Consider the following 24086-nt stretch of genomic DNA (forward strand, 5'->3'; position numbering starts at 1 on the left):
TTGTATTTTGTATACTTTAACCAAGACATTCGTATTTTGGAAATTTTAAGTATTTAAAAAATAATCCTCATTTTTTCAGCATACAGACTGACATGCTTTACATTATTTACAACTTAAGCCTAATATTACAACTTAAGCCTAGCACCTGGACTTACGTTTTATTACTTTATTTTTTAAGCCAGTTTTTATATTTACAATACTCACATCTCTCTAATTACAATATTTTCCCAAGTTTTTGCTTAGACGCCTGCAAGTCTGCAGCCCATCATAAATCATTAGTCCCTTCAAGTCCTTACCTGATGTCAGTACCTCATACCTTCTCTTTGCGCCTAAGGTTTGACAACATATACCCGCCTTCTACTCCTCTAATTAGCCAATAGTTCCTTAAAATATCCTTCCTTACATTTTTCCGTACTTTTCCACCAATAATAAAGCTTGTTTTCCCTTTCCTTATTTTTTACTTGACTAATTTACGCCCTAATCTAAGTTGTAATGTTGTACTAAGATTTTTGTATAAGTTAGTTCATTCTAAGATCTCATACTTAACACACACTAATTTTTGTAACTGTCTACGCAGAATAAAACATCATAACGAAATACAGTTTGTTTTTATTCGTGCATGCAAACAATCTTCTCCAATTTAATAGTTTTACTTTAAAACTAAGCTATAATAAAATAATTGTAGCTCAAAACATTGGTCCTCAAAGCCGGATATTTGAAAAGTAATTCAATATCCAAAATAAATTAAAATAAATCTGCAAGTGCGCGGCTTTATTTCAAATCAACGCGATTGCAACGCTTTAATTGAAAAGCATCATCGCAAAAAATCGTTAAATAGTGTAAAATAATACATTATTTCTTACCTAATTATTACTTAAAATCTGCATTATCATTTTCTGATAATCATCACAATTTATCTGCAAGTACACAATTTCTCCGAGTCAAAATCTACGCTAGTACATCGCTTTATTTGAAAAGCATCATCAAGAACAATCATCGAATAGTTGTAAAATGATACAACTTTTTACTTAAAACTCACATTATACCTGCAAGTTCGCGGTTTTAAACCAAAATTATCTCGAGTGCATCGCTTCAGTTGAGAGGTAGTATCACAAATAATCCTTATACATTGTAAAGTAATACAAATTCTGACAGTAACATTTTATTATACTTGTAAATAAGTCACCTATCTATCATTAATTTCACGTGAGTGTATCGTTTTAAGTGCAAAACATCACTGTGTTCAATAATCTAATACTCGAAAATTAATTCAGTATCATAAACTTAATCCTTTACAATCTGCAAGTGCGCGGGTTTTTTTTTTAAATATTAAAACATTCAACTTCGATTAATTAACATTTCCAATTAAGCAAATTCATCATCTAGCATCCAGCAATAAAATCTGTAATCGAGCAGAATTTCATCTAATTTCAATCAACGCGGGAGCATCATTTTTAATTGAAAAAACATCACCGTGATAAATCTTCGAGCATCTACAACTGATCAAGAATAATAAATTTAGTACTCATCCAAGTGCGGACCAACAACACACACTACATCCAATAATTCAGCGTAAGAGTAAGTCATTAAACCACCGATTCCATTATTATCTACATTCCTAATATTGCCATCTCTCTATATTACTCATAATCTCAATTATATATCATTTAACCTAATTGATCAAATTATTACCGTTTTATTATTGACAATTTTAAAAGATTTCACTAAAAATGGCTGACGACCAAATCAAAGCCCTTAATGCTAAACGCGGAACAGTTAAGCGTTCGGTAACTTGTTTTGAAAATTTTATTCTTAATAAATTTAAACCTGAAACGGGAATTCCCGAGCTGGCAAAACGGTTCCACGAACTCGAGAATAATCGCTCTATTTTTGAAAGTGTTCAGCATAAGTTAGAATTACTTGTAGAATCACCGGAAGAACACGAAAAATACCGTAATGAATTTGAAGATAAATATTGGAGTGTGTGTAACGCCCAAAGTTTAATAGAAACTCACGCTCCACATTTATTAAAGAATGATAAATCAGAAACCTCACTCCATGATAATATATCCGTCGATAAAACCACTGATGCAAATACTCTTTCTAACGGTACTTCTAACAATGAAAAATCGGAATCTCCGACATCCAATTATGTAACTCCAAATAAGTCTGTACAACCTTTTTTGAACAACAATCTAATTCCTGACCTTTCTCAAACTAACAATTTTTCATCTACATCAGGACAAATGCAATTTCAAAACAACAATTTCTCTTTACCACCATATAATTTACCTGTAGCGATGCCTCAGAACAACTATCCGTTTTACGATCCTAATTTGCCACCTATTACTTTACCTCATTTTTCCGGCGAAATTGATCAATGGATAGAATTTCGCGAGCGTTTTGATTGTGTCATAAACAAAAACCCTCTTATACCTGAAAATCTGAAAATAATTCATTTAAAAGGTTGTTTATCGGGACAAGCAGCTGATGTAATTTCTTCGCTCAATTCAGTAGCCAATAACTATAATGTTGCCTGGAGTCTTCTCCACGAACGCTATCATCATCCCAAACTTATTCGATCTGCTTATGTTCAAAATATAATAGATCTACCGTCGATTAATAAAGAATTCACTATTAGATCCTTTATAGATCTTTTGCAGAAAAATCTTCGGGCCCTTCAGGCTTCTGATCAAAATACAGAAAATTGGGATTTATTTTTAATTGTACTATTACGGGGTAAATTAGACGACAAATTACGTGACAGATGGGATGATTACTCTCATGAGTATGAACGACCTACTATTAAACAATTCATTTAATTTCTTGACAGAAAAGCACGATTAGACATTACCAATACTCAAACACCATGTTTAACATCTAATAATACTGCTAGTAAAACAAAAGCTACAAATTCCTCATACAATAATCGTGCTCAAAAAGTTTACATGGCCACTGCTAAATCAGGCTGTCCTCATTGCGAAGAAGATCATTTTATTAATCAATGCCCTGAATTTCTAAAAATAACCCCTTACCAGCGATATGAGTTTTCCAAGAAAGCCGGTTTGTGTACAAATTGTCTTCGCCACGGACATCGCATAACTCAATGCACTTTTGGAAACTGTCGCTCTTGCCACCAGCGGCATCACACTCTCCTTCACTTTGGTTCTAATAATAATGATGATAACAATACAACAGAGACTCAAACCGATGAGTCAAACCAAATTACACCAAGCTCTAGTGATAGTATGAAAGCCCAAATTTCATCTGAAGCTATACTTGCTACTGCTTTGGTTGACATTATAAATAAACAAGGCAAGGTCAAAACTTGCCGAGTCTTCCTAGACGCTGGATCACAAGCTCACTTTATTACTGAAAGCGTAGCCAATTTTCTAAATCTCGATAAAAATCCAGTTCATGTTTCAGTTTCTGGATTAGACGATACTTCAACAGTTGTAAAAAGCTCTACTTCAGCAATTATAAAATCTCGACATAATAAATTCCAAAAGAATGCTGAATTTCTCATTGTACCCCAAATCAGCTCCGCAATGCCCACTATTCCAATGGATCCAAGGCAATTAAATATTCCTAAAAACATTCCACTTGCAGATCCAGAATTCTTTAAACCTTCATCTATTGATGCGCTCATCGGAGTCAAATTATTCTATAAATTGCTGAGCGCAGGTAAAATTCCCGTAATTAATCATCCTGATGCCGTTTTCCAAAAAACACAACTTGGTTGGATTGTTGCGGGAGAGATCAATCGAAAAACGATTAGTTCTCGTATTGTCTGTCATTTGGGAATTCGCGGTTCTTCGTCTGAAGCTGATTTGACGCGTTTTTGGGAGATTGAAGAACTGCCTTCAACCTCTAAAATTCTTTCACCTGAAGAAAAAGCGTGCGAAGAACATTTTTCTTCTAATACAACAAGGGATGCCTCTGGTAGATATGTAGTAAGACTCCCATTTAATGAAAAGATTCATTTGCTTGGCAATTCCTATTCTACTGCACTAAAACGCTTTTCTTATTTGGAATCTCGACTTTACAAAGATCCCAAGTTGTTAAAGGATTATTCAACCTTTCTAACTGAATATGAACAACTTAAACATATGTCAATTTCCCAAAAATCTGATATTAATTCGGGTTTCTATTTACCGCATCATGCTGTTATCAAAGCTGGTAGCACTACCACGAAAACCCGAGTAGTTTTCGATGGCTCTTGCAAAACTTTGTAACGGGGTGGTTAGCCCTGTCCAATTGGTCACCCCTTTCCTCTTTGAAAAGGGCGCCACTGGGATTTTATACTCGGTGTCCCAGAAACCGGGGAGCATGAGAAGGAAAGATCGGGTCGTGAGAAGTTGAGAAAGGCTGAAAAATTAATACTGAGAAACAATTATTAACAATTTAATTATTTATTCAATGTAAACAATTTAATTTTTACAAAATTCCTTAACAATATTGCCCTTAAAATTAACCTATCAATTACTTAATTGTGAGGACCTCTCACCTACGCAGGCACTTGCCAAAACTTACAACTAAATATCATTAAATTCTTTTAACTATAGATCATTACGCATCTATCTTCTTAATTTCTTAACTCAACATAGACCATTACGCATCTATCTTTAATTTCCTAATTCAATCATAGACCATTACGCATCTATCTTTAATTTCCTAACTCAACATAGACCATTACGCATCTATCTTTAATTTCCTAATTCAATCATAGACCATTACGCATCTAGATTCTTAATTTCTTGAACCCTCGTCCAACCGACGGAATAACAAACAACATATTTTACCCAATAAAACTTCTCAAAACTTCGTATTTTCCAAAATTCCAAAATTACGCCTAACTATTACTTAATACAAAATTCTGACCTTCGATTTTAATTCATTAAATTCGTTAATACATCTTCTTAACTAAATTCATTTCCAACTCACTAAATTTTCTACTAAAGTTATCAATCAATTTATTCTACTAAACCCACTGATTTATTTCATTTCTCGATCTCCACTAAATAATCTTTAACAAAGTTCACTACATAATTTTCTTAACAAGTTCGGTAATCAATTTTCTAAATTCACTAAATTTCTCAATAAATACATTCGCTAAATTAACTAAATTAATTAAATTTAGCCCACCGGCCTAAATCTAATTTAACACAATTTCTTAAATTCAACTCTGAAATTCTAAAACGTCTCAACAAAATTACCACCGTGGAGCATTATAGAATGACTTTCACTAACTTAATTTCAATTCTTAATTCTCCTTAAATAAATTCTAGGCGATATTTCTTAATTAATTTCTGTCTCGAAAATTCTTAACTAAAATTAATTTATCATAGCCAACAGGCCTATAATAAATTACTTATAAATTCTTTACCAATAAATTAACAATTTATCCATTAAATATAAAAGTCCAGCGACAAAACTAACTACTTGACCTTGACGATAGAAACTAAAGTACGAATTCGCTAATAAAAAGATGACCGCTCGAGAAAATTAAATTTAATTATTTTGGCCTCTTAATTAAATTATTAATTAATTTGGCCTAAAATAACTCAGAATACCTGACCACTGAAACCGGTACTCCAGCGATGAAATCTTTTCCCAGTAAAAAGAAAATGACGGGATCAGCTCCACTGTGCCTGCTGACTTCCAAAGCTCCAGAAACTCGTGTCACCAAATTTCACCCAGCTCCCAATCTTATCCTCGATCAATTTATCCTAGAAATTCCAGTACATAAATATTTCGAATAAGACGAAGATCGTCAGCCAAATGGCCTAACGACAAGTAATTTTTAACAAAATACCAGACAACAAAATTTAATCGCTTCGTTCCATTCGTGAAGCCTTAAGAAATCAACTACTTACTTATCTCAGAAAAATATCCCACGCTGGAACACAGTTACCCAACGTACTCGCAAAATTTTACCGGAAGAAAGAGAGTCATGACACAACACCCGGCGTTTTTATAACCTCTCCTCGTGCTCTCCAACTTTCCTATCTTCGCTCCCGCGCTTCATTTTCCGGGGACAGCGGTGGGGACTCAGCGATACATACGACCCGGTGACGAGTCGTACAACTACTTCATCGCGCTCCGAAGGTAAAGAGTAGCTCCTACTCACCGCGACACGATAATCAAAAAATTAAGTCCCGCGGGAATTCAAATTCCCTGTCACAACTTCGACAGGAATATCTTTAAACGATACCCTAATGGTTGAACCTAAATTACAAGACGATCTTTTCGTCATTCTAGTTCGATATCGATCCCATATTTACGCCCTTACTGCTGACATAGAAAAAATGTATCGACAAATACTTGTTCATCCTGACGATGTCAAGTATCAAAAAATTCTATTTCGAGAAAGCAGGGACGAAACTATCAAAATTTATACTTTGAATACCGTAACCTATGGAACTTCTGCTGGTTCATACCTTGCAATTAAATCCCTACAGCAATTAGGAGAAGACGAACGCGAATCTTATCCTAATGCTTCTGTAATATTGCAAAATGATTTTTACGTAGACGATCTTCTGTCGGGAGCTGAAACTTTACCTAAAGCAAAGGCTCTTCGTAATGAATTAAATGCTTTATTAGCAAAAGGAGGCTTCCACCTTCGCAAATGGGCCTCTAATCATCCCTCTCTCTCTGATAATGCTTCAAATTGTGGAGGAAGTATGAGCAAATCTCTCGATTCTGATACTACTAGTAAAACACTGGGAATTCACTGGAGACCATCCAGTGATACTCTATGTTACTCCGTAAAAATATCCGATTCCAAGGCAACCAAGCGGGCAATCTTGTCAGAAATCGCTAAATTGTTCGATCCGCTAGGTTTGCTAGGTCCAGTTATAGTATATGCAAAAATCATGATGCAGTTATGCTGGAAATCCGGAATTACTTGGGATGAATCTGTTCCTCAGGAAATTCATAATACCTGGGAATTATATAAATCACAATTGCCCGTATTGGAGACATTAAGATTCACGCGATGCCTTTTAGTAGAGAATGCAAGTAATCTGCAAATTCACGGATTCTGTGATGCCAGTGAAAAGGCATATGGCGCCTGTATTTATTTTCGATCTACTAGTCCCAACGGCAAGGTCTATACACGATTAATATGCTCCAAATCTCGTGTCGCACCAGTTAATTCTGTGAGTCTCCCTCGCTTAGAGCTATGCGGTGCACTTCTCTTATCAACTTTATACAATGCAGTCCGTGAATCATTTACTCTTCAAATCGAAGACACATATTTATGGTGCGATCCCACGATATCTCTGCATTGGATTCATACCGCACCTTATCGTCTCAAAACCTTTGTAGCAAATCGAGTCGCAGAAATTCAAAAAAGGACTGTAAACTGTCACTGGCGGCATATACCTTCTGCAGATAATCCTGCTGACTTCGTATCTCGCGGTCAACTTCCCGCTGAATTCGCCGTAAATGCAATGTGACAAACTGGGCCCTCTTGGTTGACTTCACCTGAGCAAGCTTGGCCCAGGTCCTTACTACCAGATATAACTATCCCCGAGCTCAAATCTCCTTCGAATGATTCTATGCAGTGCATGCAAATCACATTAGACAAGTTCGATATATTACACAGATACAGCTCCATGAGAACCTTACAACGTGTAGTAGCTTATATTACTAGATTTTTGCATAACCTAAAAAACAAAAATCAACGAATGACTGGTAACTTGACTGCTCAAGAACTCAAGAGTTCCCTAACACTAATTATAAAAATTAACTCAATCTACGGGCTTTCTTAAGGAAATGAATTGTTTAAAATCGAAAAAATCCTTGCCCGATAATAGCAACTTGCTTTAACTATCCCCGTATTTAGATGATCTTGGTATAATGCGTGTCGGAGGTCGACTTTCTCTACCTTCATTGCATAATTACCAGCAGCATCCCATGCTACTTCCTTCTAATCACTTTATCACTACTTTAATAGTGCGAGAAGAACACGCTCGCTTAATGCATGCCGGGGCTCAAGCTACTCTATACTCTGTTCGTCAAAATTATTGGCCCATAAATGGTCGAAATACTGTACGAAAGATATTGCATCAGTGCATTCGTTGTTTTCGCGCAAAGCCGCGTCTTGCCGATCACAGCTCTGGCCTTCTGCCTAAATGCAGAATTGAGCAATGCCGTCCATTTTTAAAGACGGGAATTGATTTTTGTGGTCCTTTGTTCATCAAGGAAAAACGATTCCGTAATCGTAACAAAGTCAAAGTATATGTAGCTGTTTTTGTATGTATGGTCACCAAGGCCGTACATTTAGAATTAGTTTGCGACCTCACTAGCGAAGCCTTTATTGCGAGTTTAAGGCGCTTTTTTGCCAGGCGCGGGAAATCCGCGGAAATACACTCCGATAACGGTACCAATTTTGTTGGCGCTTGCCGAGAAATTCAGGAACTTTTTAACTCTTCTGAATACCAAATTGCTCTCGGAAAATTTCTTAACGACGAACGCATAACTTGGCATTTTATACCTCCCAGAGCTCCTCACTTTGGAGGATTTTGGGAAGCTGCGGTTAAATCATTCAAAAATCATTTATTACCCACTGTAGGTGATAATGTATTAATATACGACCAATTGGAAACATATGTAGTTGAGATAGAAGCAATATTAAATTCCAGACCCTTATCTCCTATGTCCTCAGACCCCAATGACCTTTTACCCTTAACCGCTGGTCATTTTCCAATTGGTGGTCCCATGACTAGCTTGCCTGACATCAATTTTATCGATACACCAACGAATAGGTTGTCTGCTTGGCAACACGCTCAAAAACTAAAGCAGCATTTCTGGACTCGCTGGAATAAGGAATATCTCAACAACCTAATTCAACACCCGCACTTATCCAAACAAGAAAATCTTCAGGTTGGTCGATTAGTGATGCTTCGAGAAGACAACGTGCCCCCATGATCTTGGCCAATGGGTCGCATCACCGCAATCTGCCCAGGAGCCGATGAAGTCGTACGAGTTGTCTACGTGAAGACCAACACCGGTGCATACAAGCGCTGCGTGAAGTAACTTTGCCCGTTGCCTTTAGAATAATTAATTTTTATTTTTTCTTTTATTTTATTGAACTTCATTAGTTCAAGGCGGCCGGCATGTTCATTCTCAATTTAATTTAATTAATTTATGTTTAATAATTTCTTACATATAATTAATGTTTAACATAGTTCATTTACTAATTGCCTGGGTTTTTTCTCTTTATAGTTATCTTTATCTGAAGGACCCAGACAGCTATAAAATTGGTTATTTTTTAAATACTCGAAATAATCTCTAGTTTCAACATCTGTATTTTGACGTATTATTTACTATCCGTTTAGGTTTTTCCCATCTATTGTATTTTGTATACTTTAACCAAGACATTCGTATTTTGGAAATTTTAAGTATTTAAAAAATAATCCTCATTTTTTCAGCATACAGACTGACATGCTTTACATTATTTACAACTTAAGCCTAATATTACAACTTAAGCCTAGCACCTGGACTTACGTTTTATTACTTCATTTTTTAAGCCAGTTTTTATATTTACAATACTCACATCTCTCTAATTACAATATTTTCCCAAGTTTTTGCTTAGACGCCTGCAAGTCTGCAGCCCATCATAAATCATTAGTCCCTTCAAGTCCTTACCTGATGTCAGTACCTCATACCCTCTCTTTGCGCCTAAGGTTTGACAATATATACCCGCCTTCTACTCCTCTAATTAGCCAATAGTTCCTTAAAATATCCTTCCTTACATTTTTCCGTACTTTTCCACCAATAATAAAGCTTGTTTTCCCTTTCCTTATTTTTTACTTGACTAATTTACGCCCTAATTTAAGTTGTAATGTTGTACTAAGATTTTTGTATAAGTTAGTTCATTCTAAGATCTCATACTTAACACACACTAATTTTTGTAACTGTCTACGCAGAATAAAACAGCATAACGAAATACAGTTCGTTTTTATTCGTGCATGCAAACAATCTTCTCCAATTTAATAGTTTTACTTTAAAACTAAGCTATAATAAAATAATTGTAGCTCAAAACAATGGCTTTTTTTGAGCTTTGCCAAGTTGATGACTTTGCAAAAACTCTTTTGTATGTTGAAGTTCCAGCTTATTACGTATGGAAAAATAACCGCTTTGATAGAAAAAAAAAAGGTAAGGTTGTTTCAGGTTATTTAGGAGTCAAGAAAGATCAAGTTTTAGGTAGAGTTTATACCGTGAATCCCGGAAATACTGAATGTTATCACCTGCGTCTTCTCTTACATGAGATTCGAGGTCCTACATCATTTTCTACTTTGAAAACTGTTGATGGAGTGATTCATCCAACATTTCAAGCAGCATGTAGAGCACTTGGTCTTCTAGAAGATGATGCTTATTGGTGTCGCACTCTGGATAAAGCTTGCATTTCTGATTCGCCCTACAAGATCCGTGAGCTGTTTGCCATTATGTTAGTTTTTTGTCATTTTGACGACCCACCAAAATTATGGGAGAAATATCGAGATTATTTTTCAGAAGATATTAAGAGAGAGGTAGAACGAGACGGTGGAAATGTTGAAATAATGGGAACGCATCGTACGACACAGTACCTCCATGGTGATGTGCAAAGCTGTGTTATTTATTATTTTAACTCATATAAATCGATAAGACCCTAAGTAGTTAAGGGTGTGTTAATTTCGTAAAATCCGTTTATGATAAATAATTAGGCAGCTAGATAACACAATTTAATATTTCTTTCACTTGGCATGTATTTTATGCCACGCGAAGCGGGCGGGTAACGGCTAGTATATACAGTACAACCTGGTTATAAGTTACTCGATTATAAGTTACTTCCCCTCAATTTTCTTTCACTCATCTCGAGATGATACCCCCACTACTGTTCCGCTGACGATGTTTTTCGGTAATTGTAAAGGATTTTGCTCCGGCAGTCCTTTTATAAGTTAATCAGGTAAATTTATATTTTTAGTCTTAAAAGTATTATAATTATTTATTATTAAATTATTTATTCATCAATAATCGAAATTAAATGATCTAAAAGTAAGAAAGTATGTTATTTATTAAAAGTAAATAAATACAAATACCATTATTAGTAGAAAAAACATTAATTTTATTTTATAATTAAAAAAGTACACAATTTCATAATTATGCATGTATTTAAATTGGATAATAAACTCTGATAACATATAAATCTGCTGTAAATATTTTAAGTTAATAATTCAAAAGAATCAGTTAAAAAATGAAAATCAGAATCATTTAAATTAAAAACTTCTCCATCATTTATATTGACGTTTAAATGATTTAAGTTATCAACATTTTTTTAATTTTCTTCGATAAAATTCACATCCGCCGACTCTTCCACAAATTTAGCTGTAACCGTTGATAATATGTTATTAATTAAAATATTCAATACGATAAATAACGCACTGTTTCTTTAACTGTAACAAACGTTACGAGATAATCTCATCTCCAACTTATTTCAAAACAAACGAAAATAAAAAAAACTCTCTAAAAAAGGTTAGATAATAAAAGTAACCGACCTTTTTCAAAGAGTTTTTCTTATTTATTGTTATTTGTTTTGAAATAATTTGAAAGCAAATTTTTCATTTATTTACAAGTATTATCATGTTGATACTGGAAAAAAAATACAGTAACTCTTTGGTAAAACTTCTAGTAAATCAAAAATATGTATGTATGTAATTGATTAAAAATAATTTCTTTTAAATTTATAACTACATTTACCCTTCAATTCTTCATCCAAAAGCCATTTCTCCACTTCATTCTCGCTGACATTTTCAAAACCATTGATTTTTCTCAAAGCACTCAGCAACGTAGATGTTCTTGTATCTCCTACACCCAATACAAAATCAGTTGATTCTGATCCTATATTCGGATACAAGCAGGTCAGGACTTCAGAGTCATCTTCGGTTTGTGTGGCTACGTCTCTTGTTTCAATAGTTAAAAGTCTATTCCAGCATTTATAAATCGTTAGGGAATTGATTTCAGTCCAAGATTCACTAATCCAATCAATTGTTTCTTTCAAAGAAACTGTTTTCATATTTTCTTGAATAGAAATATTTTTTTTTTTGAGCATTAAAAATTTCTGTCAAGAGTTTGTTTTTGTATCTTCTTTTTAGCGACTCTAAAATACCTTGATCAAGTGGCTGTATAATCGAAGTGACATTTGGAGGAAGAAACATTGTTTCAATTTCTCCAACTTTCAAAGATACATGAGCCTTACAGTTATCGATTAGTAATATTGCTCTTATTGGAAGACCAGATTGAGTCAAAAAATTTGTCACTCGAGGAACAAATTCAGATTCAAACTAATCTTTAAAGAGCTGAGCCGTCATCCAACTATTTTTCTGATGAGTATAATAGACAGGTAAATTATCTTTAGATTGATTTTTCAACTTTCGAGGTTTTGCTGATTTACCAATTACAACCAAGGGCAGCTTACAGGAACCATCTGCATTACAACAAGCAGCAATCGTCACTCGAGTTTTATCCTTTTTGAAACCTGGAGCTTCATTTTCTTGATTTGAAACGAACGTCCGTGTAGAAAGAATTTTTAGTTGCAAAGCAGATTCATCAAAATTAAAAATCTGCTTACGATTTAAATTTTTCTCTTTTCTTATTTTTTCAAAATCTTGCTTGTGATTACTAGCAGCATCAGTATCAGCAGATAATTTTTCACCCGAAATGGTTAGTTGTCTGATTGCCTTGCGACGTTTCCACCCAAATAACCATCCTTCACTAGCTTTAAAATCCACAATATTCAAGTCCTTAGCGATTTCTTTAGCTTTTTGTTTTATCATAGGCCCACTGATAGGCACATTAGAAGATCGCGTGTTTAAAAACCATGTATATAACATATTATCTAATTCAGTACTTGTAGGACTGCGCAATTTTTTCAAACACCCTTGATAATTTTCGGCAGCACATGATTTAATCTTAGATGAATCTTTCAACCATCGATAAAGAACAGGCGGATTCAAATTATATTTTTTACAAACTTCATCGTTGGTCAAATTTTTTAATTCATCAATGATTTTTGTTTTTTCAGCAAAGCTGTAGCTTCTTCTTTTTGTTTTCTTTTTTTGTATTTTAATGCTCAAATTGTCATCAGTAGTTCCAGGTTTTGTAGAAGTATCATCAGTATCAATAGATACACTTTTCATTTTATTTTTCTTTGATAATCTTGGTGCCATTTTAATCTGAAAAAATAATAAAAATTTAAAAAAAATTTAATGTATTTTAATATACTAAATACTGATAGAAAGATTTTTTAAAAAAATGTACGTGCGTTAACATTGAAAAATAAAAGTTAACAGATAAAAATAAAAATTGACAGGTTTAATCGTATGAATAAATTTGATTAATCAATGTTTTCTCCAAAAAACAAAAATCTGATTAAATTTATAGACATAAAAAGAACAATCATTGAAAAATTTTTTTAGAATTTTTAAGCAGTTTACTTATGTATTTTCAAACATTTTACGTTAACCTTAAAAAATACATGTTATTATAAATATTAGATAAGTATGTTAATGTTATTAAATTATTTATATATATATATATATATATATATATATATATATATATATATATATATATATATATATGTACTTACAACATTAATTATCAATAAAAGGTTAAACACACTCCAAATGATCTCAAATAAATAGCACTGTACGTAAAGAAAAGACAAACGTCAAGTAACTTATAAAAAGACTGCGGGCGCAAACACGAACACAACGCACACATACGCGTAAATTCGGCCGATCGTGGAGTTAAACATAGTGGTGGGGGACAATTTTTTCTAAGAAATTTTTCTCCTACAGCCCCAAAAAGTAACTTATAACCAGGTTGTAAGTATATATATATATATATATATATATATATATATATATATATATATATATATATATATATATATATATATATATATATCTATATATATATAAGCGAAATACCACTCACTCATCACGAGATCTCCGAAACTATTCGCCCGATTGACTTGAAATTTAGCATAGTTACTCCATTCGTGATGTAGACGCTCACTAAGAACGGATTTTACGCAATTCCTAGCCAAAATGAATTTTTCGTCTACCATCACATATGCCCTCCCCTCCCCTCCCTCCCCTTCTTTCCCCCCCCTCCCCTTCCCTCTAATCTTTCCCCTTCCCTCTTTTTCTCTCTTTTTTGGGAGCGAAATATCATTTTGACCCTCTAATCTAAGAAACCATCAGTGGCACCCGTAAATTATCGAACTCAACCCCCCTACAACCACCCACGCTAATCAACCTTTGCCATGGTTACCATTGTCATGGTTATCGTTGCCATGGTTACCGTTGCTATGGTTACCGTTGCCGTGGTTACCGTTGCCATGGTTACCGTTACCATGGTTACCGTTATCATGGTTACCGTTATCATGGTTACCGTTGCTATAATAACTGTCAAAATGATTGATTTTAAATTTTATCGATTGACTGTTGGGACAGTAGGAATTCATAATCATACGTTTTTTAAGAAAGAATAGCTAAATCATTAATAACTGAAATAACTTATATGTATTGGAATAATCATGAAGGATGAACTCGATTATATCATAACACAGATAAATTAAACATAAATATTATCAAGTTGATATTGTTAAATGATTATACTGATTTTTAATGATTAAAATTAAAATGGTAAATTGTGTCTGATGCGTCTTCTCTAAAATTTTACAACGATATCGTTAAATTATTATAAAAAACGGTCGATTTAAGATAATTTCTAATAAAATGAGTAATAATAAATATATTTTTAATACCACTTAATTTGTTATGAATTTATTAATAACTAGCTGATACCCGCCCGCTTCGATAGGAATACAATAAATTTTTATGGTGTAACCTAGATGAAAAATATAAACAAAATGGTTAATTTCAAAAAGATAATGAATATAAATTTTGAATTAGAGAAAAGTGATTGTTTGTGATGACCGGTGTTAGCGAGTATTAAATATATGAGAAAAGTATTTTATTATTAACATTTTTTAAGATTAAAAAATTATTGACATTTTTAAAATTAAATAATACTATGAAGCGGAAAAGAATAGGAGTTACGGATAATTATTACGTGAATCGTTCCAACATTCACGTAACAGAATAATTGGAGGAGGAAGAGATTGAGAAAGAAATAGGAAGGACCTTCTTAATAAGAGTTTACAGAATATGCGAGAAAAAATTCAGATAGCTCGGACAGGGATTCGAACCCAGAACCTTCCGGTGACATGTCGGCTACTCTACCATTTGACCTATCCGGTCTAGACTAAATGTTTAGGATAACATTATTATAATGGGAACGCATCTCACTACACAGTACGTCATGGGTGATGCGGAAATCTGTCTAATGACAGATTTACTGACTAACTGACCCATTGATTGATTGATTATTAATAATAAAATACTTTTCTCATATATTTAATACTCGCTAACACCGGTTATCATAAACAATCACTTTTCTCTAATTCAAAATTTATATTAATTATCTTTTTGAAATTAATCATTTTGTTTATATTTTTCATCTAGGTTACAACATAAAATTTTATTGTATGCCCAGCGAAGCGGGTGGGTATCAGCTAGTATATATATATATCTCGGATATGACGCAGCTTGTCACGACGATACCGTCGCCAATTTACAACGGATCTTTACCAAACTCAACATACTTATTTTAACAATAGATACCGAAGTCAAGTTCGAAGATAAGCTCAATCGGTCGAGTAATTTAGAAATTCCAGGATTTTAAAATTTTCAAAATTATTAAAATTCATATTTCTTCACTTTCTAACTCGAATAACTTTGGAATGGGATAACTTATCGAATCTCTGTGAATTGCATCTGAAAGCTCTTTAAATAAGCTTTAATTTGGGTACCATTACATATGTATAGTCTTGAAATTAAGTCCTATTCCGCTATGCCAAATATGAAAGTTGCTGTTGCACTCGTTTTTATTCATAATGAAATCTACTTCCATTTCAGCTGCTGAATGGCACTTTTTTAATTGAGTTTTTCTTTTGAAATTCCAAAATCATACCGATGTTCAAGGTATGATTACAAGGAAACGGTTTATCTGACGAAAAATTTCTTCAGCTGCTTAGAATAATTTTTTTTGTCATTCCAAATAATATTTTTAAAGTCCCGTTATTGCAAAATAATATCTTAAAAATTCTTAACTAAATTAAATTTATTATAGCCAAAAAGCCTATAATAAATCACTAATAAATTTACCACCAGTAAATTAATAAATAATAAATTAAATTCATCTTTTTAATATAAGTGTCCCGCGACAAAACTAACTTAATGACCTTGACGAATAAATTACTTAAATATGAACCCGCTCATATAAAATGGCCACCAAAGACGGTCACAGTAAACCTTAAGAATTTAAGTCAGTTATTTCGGCTTCTTAATTAAATTAATAAATAAAATTGGCCTAAAATAATCGAAAATACCTGGAGTCTAAATGCCGGTGTTCCAACGATGGACTGCTGTCCAAGCTAGGAAAATTGGCGGATCGGCTACTTGGCATTACAGGCTTCTTCAAGATCTCAATTCTCCAACCCAAATTCTCCTCGACTTCCCAATTTAATTGGTGGCAATTTATCCTGTAAGTTCAGTTAATCAATAACACGAATAAAACAAAGCCGCCAGCCTATAGTCCTATAACGACGTAAAATTTTTCATAAAACTCAATACAATAAATTTAATCGCTTCGTTTCTCTATCGTGAAGCCTTATAAAATTAACTACTTACTTTTTTTTCAAACTGATGAACTGAATCCTCACGTTGGACACAGTTTCCTTTCCAAAATTTATAACCTCGTATAGTTTGTCTGCTGTACCTTAGCCACATCGTTAGTTTATTATATAGAATTATATACAATACTTTCTCGCAGAGAGCTCAAAGTAAATAAACAAAGTAAATAAATAAAAGAATAACTGCAAGCAATTTATCTTAGTTCATTAACATATGTGTGAGCACCTTTAAGATTGGAGTTTACTTTTCTACGGTACTAACTTAAATCTCGCGTTGGCTGCATTTTTTACCGCAAACTATCCCCTTGATTAAAGCTACAGTTTATGTAGAAATAATAATTCCAGTGCACCCTGACGGCCGTAGATGCAAGCTGTCAATTACCTTTTTTTAGTGTAGTTGCGTATCTATAGGAGGATTACTATACATTTTTATTTTATCTAGTCTGTGGCACTGACCATTCCCCATCGAAAAAAAGTCAGGATCGAAATTTTTGCGTTGCTATAGTTTGTGCTCATTAAATTTAATAATTTCAAGTAGATTAAGTGTTATAATTGATTATAATTTAATTAATATCAGTAAAATAAGGTATAAACTACTGTTGTAATAGACAATTTAGGAAAAAAAAGTACCATAGAATTAAATAAAATTTGCAACCTCAAAATATCGTAATGTTTCCAGTAAACACAGTCGGTAGTCTGGCGCTCCGTTTACAACGGATTTGATTTGAACGGAACTTGGCGCCAGATTCTACCGAATCTGTGGATATAATTAAATATTGTTATATATAATTATATATAGTCATATATAATTATATATGATTACATTTGGCCATTTTTCATATATAATCATATATAACCAATTTATATATGAATATATATAAATATTTTTTCTCGGGTAATTAATGATTGACGGAGAAAAATTGATTAATTAATGATTTTATTATTATTTTGTTCGTTTTGGTGAGAAACCCCATAAGTCAATCATCTTTAAATCATTATTATTAACAGTAGTAATTAAAAATTAAATTTTTTCATGCTCGAATCATTTTTAGGGATGTTAACATTACTCTTATTATTCATTGGTTCATGATGTTAATGCAAACTTAACCTAGAAAAAGCTTTTTTGCTTCTTCTGAAAAATTTAGTATTTTTTACTTATAGGATTTCTTAAATCAACGATTCAAATATAAATTATTGCTATCAAAAACAGACCAAAATTGGCAAGTTAACGGTTCAAATAAGCCAATTACCTCGGTGTCACGACTATTAAACTGCGGATAGTTCAACCGCGACATTTCAATCGAGCGATAGTTCAACCGAACACCATTCTAACCACAAGATGAATCAACCGTAGAAAAATAATTTTTGAGTAAGCACTCACCAAATCCATGATAAAAGGGCGCCTCAAGGTAACAAGCTCATGAGTTGGTCTACTCTAATGTAAGCAAACATTTATTATAGTAATTCAATTATTATTATATACTTTACTCGATCTTTACTTGTATACCGATCTTGGTTTTTACAAGGCTGAGTAGATGGTAGCTGTCGCGAGTGCGCCACCATCCTGTGTTTTTATACTGTCCTTGTTCATTCAACGCTTTTTGGACCCCAGCACATCCTCTTTTTACTTCTGTATTTTCACTGCATAATCAACCTTATTTTTCGCACATTTATTCTCAATTCTTATTATTATCACTGCGGCTGTGGACCGACTTGTGTTTTATGTACTGCATTTACCCCATTCCTCACCCCTTTTGTTGGAATAGTGGCGATGGGGAAACCACAGAGAAAACCCATGCCAGTACAGTTCGGCTACCGGAGCGACCCCCGACGGTTGGTGTTGGAACTATTCGAACAACCGTCGGGGCTCGAACCCTCGCCTCACGGCATGATGTGCAAACGAACTAACGGGATAATGACTTAGCCCGCTCGGCCATCATGCCGCACAATTAAATTATTATTTATAAAGTTCGCCACTGGAATTGTTCTCGGTTTCCAGAAGAGATTGCTCGAAAAATTACAAAATTATTAAAGAAAAATCCGTTTTCTAAATGTTTGTTTAACCAACCCTTTACAATAATAATCCCCGCTTATACAATAATCAACAATACTTAAACTTAAGGGGGGGGGGGAGGAGGTAAGGTTAATTCATACAAAAAAAAGGCATGTTTTTTGTGATTTTTTTGTGACGACGCAGTTAAAATATCTCTATTAAAACTAATGGTACAGTAAAATATGACATTCGAAGAATATTATATAAAATTTTCACGAAGAAATATTAAAAAATACGACAATGGCAGCAATAATTCGGACGTGTCTCGGAAACAAAAATAGAATTGCGGTGCCCCTCATAACTTGGTGCTGGATCATCTGAAATCAAAAAATTATAGTTCATTCGTTAGATAATAGTTTTCCCCAGGTAACGCTGTCGAAGTTTTTTCGAAATTTTCATTTTTCATTTTTTTGGAACACTTTAAAAGCTGAAATCAGCCGATTTTTTTTTCGTAAAAATGGCGTTTTTCCCTTCAAAGTGTCCCCTTTCCCATGTAAATAACATGGAAAATAAATTTTTGTTTAAAAAAACAATTATTTCTCGTGGAAAAAAAATAGTAAAAATTCTTTGACAAATGTTTCTTGGACTAAGACTGGGTAATAAGCCTTGGCCAACCCAATGATTACCTGAGCCTGGGCCAGGACTGGTTCGCCATAGAATGGCCGTGGCAAAATAACTCAGCCTTTGGCCAAGACTGGGCAACCAAGCCTTAGCCAGGCCAAGGATTACCCAGCGTTAGCCAAGACTGGAAAGTCTAGCCATGGCCGTTGAATGGCAACCCAGACTTGAGCCAGAATTAGGTAACCTTAGCCTTGGCCACTCAATGGAAAATCCAAACTTGATTAATCATTAAGTAATAGAATTTTAAACAGTAGATATTTATTGTTTAACAAATATTTGTTGACAAATGCTAAAATTGAAAATCTACTATTTAACCAAAACAATTGCATATCGTCATAATTGATATGGTCTTAAAAAAAAATAGAATATTATAATTTACAGTTGCATTTTTAATATTGATAATTTACAAATTAAAATTTATAGTAAGATATTAAAAGTATACAGAACGATATTCAAAGTCTAAAGTAATGTTTAAACTTGACTCTTGAATTTTTTAACTAATGAACATTTGTAAAAATTAGTTCATTTTCATCAAAACACAATATTAAATAACATAAATAATATAAATAATAAACCGTCACACTTTGTCACCATGTAGATTTAGCTTAAAAGAATGATGATACATATGTACATTAGCTTATCGATGTAGGTGTAGGGGTTAGTTATCAGTCTGACAAACACGCAGCTCGGGTTCGAATCTCGGTTAGAACACATGCGATTTTCACTTCATTTCGATAACACTGGTCTGCAATGAAATCCTCCTTTAAAAAATTTTGACATAAATATGACGATTCAAATGTTCTGAATCTATCCCCGCTGGCCGATTTTTTCCATCACGTCTAGATTTTTTTATATGAATTTTTTTTCAAATTTCAAAAATTTGGGTTTTTTTTTTATTTTTTTGCGCGTCAATGTTACAAACAGTCTATATACAGTGTATGTATAAAATAAGTTTTAGCGAGTTGTAAGAGAAAGAAGTGAAGTGCCGAAGGTGATTTTTATGGTAGTACATACGCGCAAGCGCAGTATTCGCTGTGACTTCGCAAAAATTGAATGAAAACTTGTCTCTTAATTGTTTACGTTTTGTATCAAATATTTTGGTAAGTTTTGCATAATGTTCATGTTCTCTATATTGGTTTTGAGTATTTTATGTGTAGTTTATGTATTTTTTTTTTTTTTTTCAGCAGAAACAATAAATATAAAATAGATGATTGAAAATTATTTTTATAAAATTTTATGTAATTTTAGGTTATAAAACGCCTCGAACTTGTAAAAATTCTACTGACTGTTTTTGCTACATTTGTGGGGAATTCGTATTAAAAACACAGCGAAATGTCATGACAGATCTTGTTAAAACAGCTTATAATGTATATTTTGGATTTTCTATCGATGAGCGAGATAAGAGTTGGTTGCCAAAAGTATGTTGCAATAGCTGCTCAAGAACGTTGAGAGGTTGGCTTGAAGAAAGCCACAAATCCATGCCGTTTACAATGCCAGTGATTTGGAGTGAGCCTAAGAATCATGAAAATGACATCAACACGAGGATTCTCGAAAAAAAATAAAAATAAGATTGAATACCCGAACGTCCCATCTACTAAGAGACTAATTTCTCGTGGTGAAGGTACTTTACTTCCAATTCCACCAATTAATGAGAAGGTGGAAAATAAAAATATTTCTGGTCTTCAATCTTAATCGAGTTTTCTTTCTGCCGGTACATCTTCATCTTCATACACTTTGTCTGGATCTTCCAGTCCATCTAAAGAACCTCATTTACTTAAACAAGGTGACTTAAATGATCTTGTTAGAGACTTGGTACTTTCAAAATCTAAGGCACAATTACTTGGATCAAGATTAAAACAATGGAATTTATTGGATAAAAGTACCAGAGTTTCATATTTTCGTACGAGGCAAGAAGATTTTACGAGTTACTTTTCCAAAGAAGATGATTTAGTATATTTTAATGATACTGCAGGGCTTCTTTAAGAACTGAGTATTCCAAAAGATTCTAGTGAATGGAGACTTTTTATTGATGCTTCAAAAATAAGCTTAAAAGCCGTTCTACTCCATAATGGTAATAAATTCCAATCTGTGCCCGTTGCACGTGCTACAAACATGAAGGAAAATTATGCAAACCTAGAGGTAATACTCGAAAAAATTGAATATTGTCAATACTTATGGAATATTTGTGCTGATTTAAAAGTCGTCGCTATACTCACTGGATTACAAGGAGGATACACAAAGTTTTGCTGTTTTCTTTGTGAGTGGGACAGTCGCGCAAGAGAAAAACATTACAAAATAAAAACTTGGCCACTAAGACAAAGTTTAACTCCTGGGCTTAAAAATGTGCCTCAGAAACCTTTAGTACCAAGTGAGAAAATTTTTCTGCCACCACTTCACATAAAGTTGGGACTCATGAAAAACTTTGTGAAAGCTATGAATAAAGATGGTGCAGGTTTTCAATATGTAAAAACAAAATTTCCTCGAATCAGTGACGCAAAATTGAAGGAAGGAATTTTCGTAGGTCCGCAGATACGTGAGCTAATAAAAGATGAAGCTTTTGATTCGAAGTTGAGCGAAGCAGAAAAAAGAGCTTGGGTGGCTTTTGTGGAAGTTTGTCATAATTTTCTTGGCAATACAAAAAGTGAGAACTACCGACAAATCATTCGGGAGCTTCTTTCTGCTTATAAAGCTTTAGGATGCAATATGTCACTCAAGATTCATTTTTTGGACTCTCATTTAGATTTCTTTCCTGAAAATCTTGGAGCCGGATCAGATGAGCATGGTGAAAGGTTTCATCAGGATATAATGCATATTGAAAGACGCTACAGTGGGAAATGGTCAGCAGCAATGCTTGCTGATTTCTGTTGGTCAATTCGCCGAGAAACTCCAATAAAAACAATGAAAAGAAAAAAAACTACAAAATAACAAATTTTCTCACTAAATAATGAGATAACTGACCGATATTTGTTCATTTTGTGACTATAATTTAGGATTTTTCACTGTAAAACTTAGACTGTAATATTTTTTCATTTCGTTATAATAATTGATTTTTTAATAATATTGTTTGTTAATTAAATAAATATTATATTGAAAAAATTACATGAAAACAAGAAGAAAAAAAAATTTTTTTTGCAGACAAGTGTAATCAGCGAAAGTTAGGTTTAAATTAAGAGTTAAACGGTCTAAACTTACGTTGGCTCTACATCAAAATTAAAAGAAATTAAAAAGAAATAATTGAAAAAAATTTTTTATCAAACGGAATGGGCTAGACATGAAAATTTGTAACGGGTAGTTTTACTTACCGCTCATTGGCCCCTAATTAATTTCAAAAAAGAACAATCCAATAAACAAAATGATTCTAAATAAACAAGGGCGCCACCAGGATTTTTCAACACGGTTCCTGGAACCGGAAACCAGAGCTGAGCTTATAATCTACAGGGAGAAAGAGTGGAGGAAGGTGATCTGGAATGAATAAACTTTTATTTAACAATATCCGGACTTTTATTTAACAATATCCGGACTTTTATTTAACAATATCCGGACTTTTATTAATAACAAATCAACTTTAACAAATTTGCTGACAATTCAGCTCACTTATAAACTAACAACTTATTACCTAGCGACGCGGAGAATTGACTGCGAAATAAACGATATTTACAAACGACCCTTAAATAAAATACTTTTCAAATAAACAATATTATAAAAAAATAAAAAAAATAATAATTAAATGATAATTCAATTGTTATAATTTATAATAATAGTCCAGTTGTTAATTTTGTAAATTGTTGCATAGTAAAATTCACAATGGAATTTGCACGCTCAATTGGACGCCGTTGTTTCTAACTGCGTAGCACGTTTTGGACCTCGGGTACCGAATACTATATCGTGTCGATTGGAACCTTCTCGATGTTCAGAATTTAATTAATAAAATAAATTTATTTAAACCAATCTAAGATGTAAACAATTATCAATTGGCCAAATTAACAAATCAATTACTCACGACTTCCAAACCCAAGAGGTCTAGAACATTCCTCGGGTATAAAATCCCCAAGAAGAATGTTCAAACTGCTAACGAACCAAATTAATTAAATAAATAATTATTATTAAGCAAAATTATTATAAACAACTGAATTACCAAAAATTAAATTAATAACTGAGAAGTAGTACTATTAACGAGCCGGGTATGCACCCCAAGGCTCAACAAAGAGGCAAAAGTCTCAATACCTTAATAAGTTATATACTTGAAGAAAGCTCTGGTACCGAATCGGCTTTCTTCTTTTTGGATACTTTGGCTGGTGATGTTGCTTCAGTGGACACTGTACTACTTCTGATTTTCTGCAACTACTCAACTGACCAAGAAACCCAAAATTTCCCCCACTTAATGCTAGTCGGGTCCCGAAGACCGAGACGCGCCAGTGCTGCGTCGACTACTTATCGCACGCGTGTGGTTTTACCGTCACAGGGTAAATTACCCTGTTACAAATTAACTATGGCCCAGTTTTGGTAACCAGCCAGGGGCATGGTAACCAGGCTTGGGCCATCATTATCATTCCAGAGTTAAACCAAAACTGAAATAATTGTTTCTTTAAACAAAAATTTTTT

At 33.4% G+C, this 24086-nt stretch overlaps 3 protein-coding genes and 1 long non-coding RNA gene across 4 annotated transcripts; 2 read left to right on the forward strand and 2 right to left on the reverse strand.

The window, feature by feature from the left end:
* The first annotated feature begins 6218 nt into the window (after positions 1-6218).
* LOC123259014 lies at positions 6219-7460 on the forward strand. Its single transcript, XM_044719271.1, has one exon. It carries the CDS (start codon positions 6219-6221, stop codon positions 7458-7460), a length of 1242 nt encoding a protein of 413 aa, XP_044575206.1.
* A 403-nt stretch (positions 7461-7863) lies between these two features.
* LOC123259015 lies at positions 7864-8934 on the forward strand. The gene has a single exon (XM_044719272.1). It carries the CDS (start codon positions 7864-7866, stop codon positions 8932-8934), a length of 1071 nt encoding a protein of 356 aa, XP_044575207.1.
* Positions 8935-11168: 2234 nt separating this feature from the next.
* LOC123258883 (jerky protein homolog-like) lies at positions 11169-13243 on the reverse strand. Its single transcript, XM_044719148.1, has one exon. The coding sequence runs from the start codon at positions 13212-13214 to the stop codon at positions 12330-12332; it is 885 nt and encodes a 294-aa protein (XP_044575083.1). The 5' UTR covers positions 13215-13243; the 3' UTR covers positions 11169-12329.
* Positions 13244-14711: 1468 nt separating this feature from the next.
* LOC123258913 lies at positions 14712-20126 on the reverse strand. The gene is made up of 3 exons (XR_006508174.1): positions 20038-20126; positions 17069-17071; positions 14712-14722 (listed from the first exon to the last, which is right to left on the reverse strand). It is a non-coding gene; the product is annotated as an uncharacterized LOC123258913 (long non-coding RNA).
* Between the last annotated feature and the right edge of the window lie 3960 nt (positions 20127-24086).

Source organism: Cotesia glomerata, linkage group LG2 (assembly GCF_020080835.1).
Source record: "Cotesia glomerata isolate CgM1 linkage group LG2, MPM_Cglom_v2.3, whole genome shotgun sequence".
In the NCBI taxonomy this organism is placed as follows: domain Eukaryota; kingdom Metazoa; phylum Arthropoda; class Insecta; order Hymenoptera; family Braconidae; genus Cotesia; species Cotesia glomerata.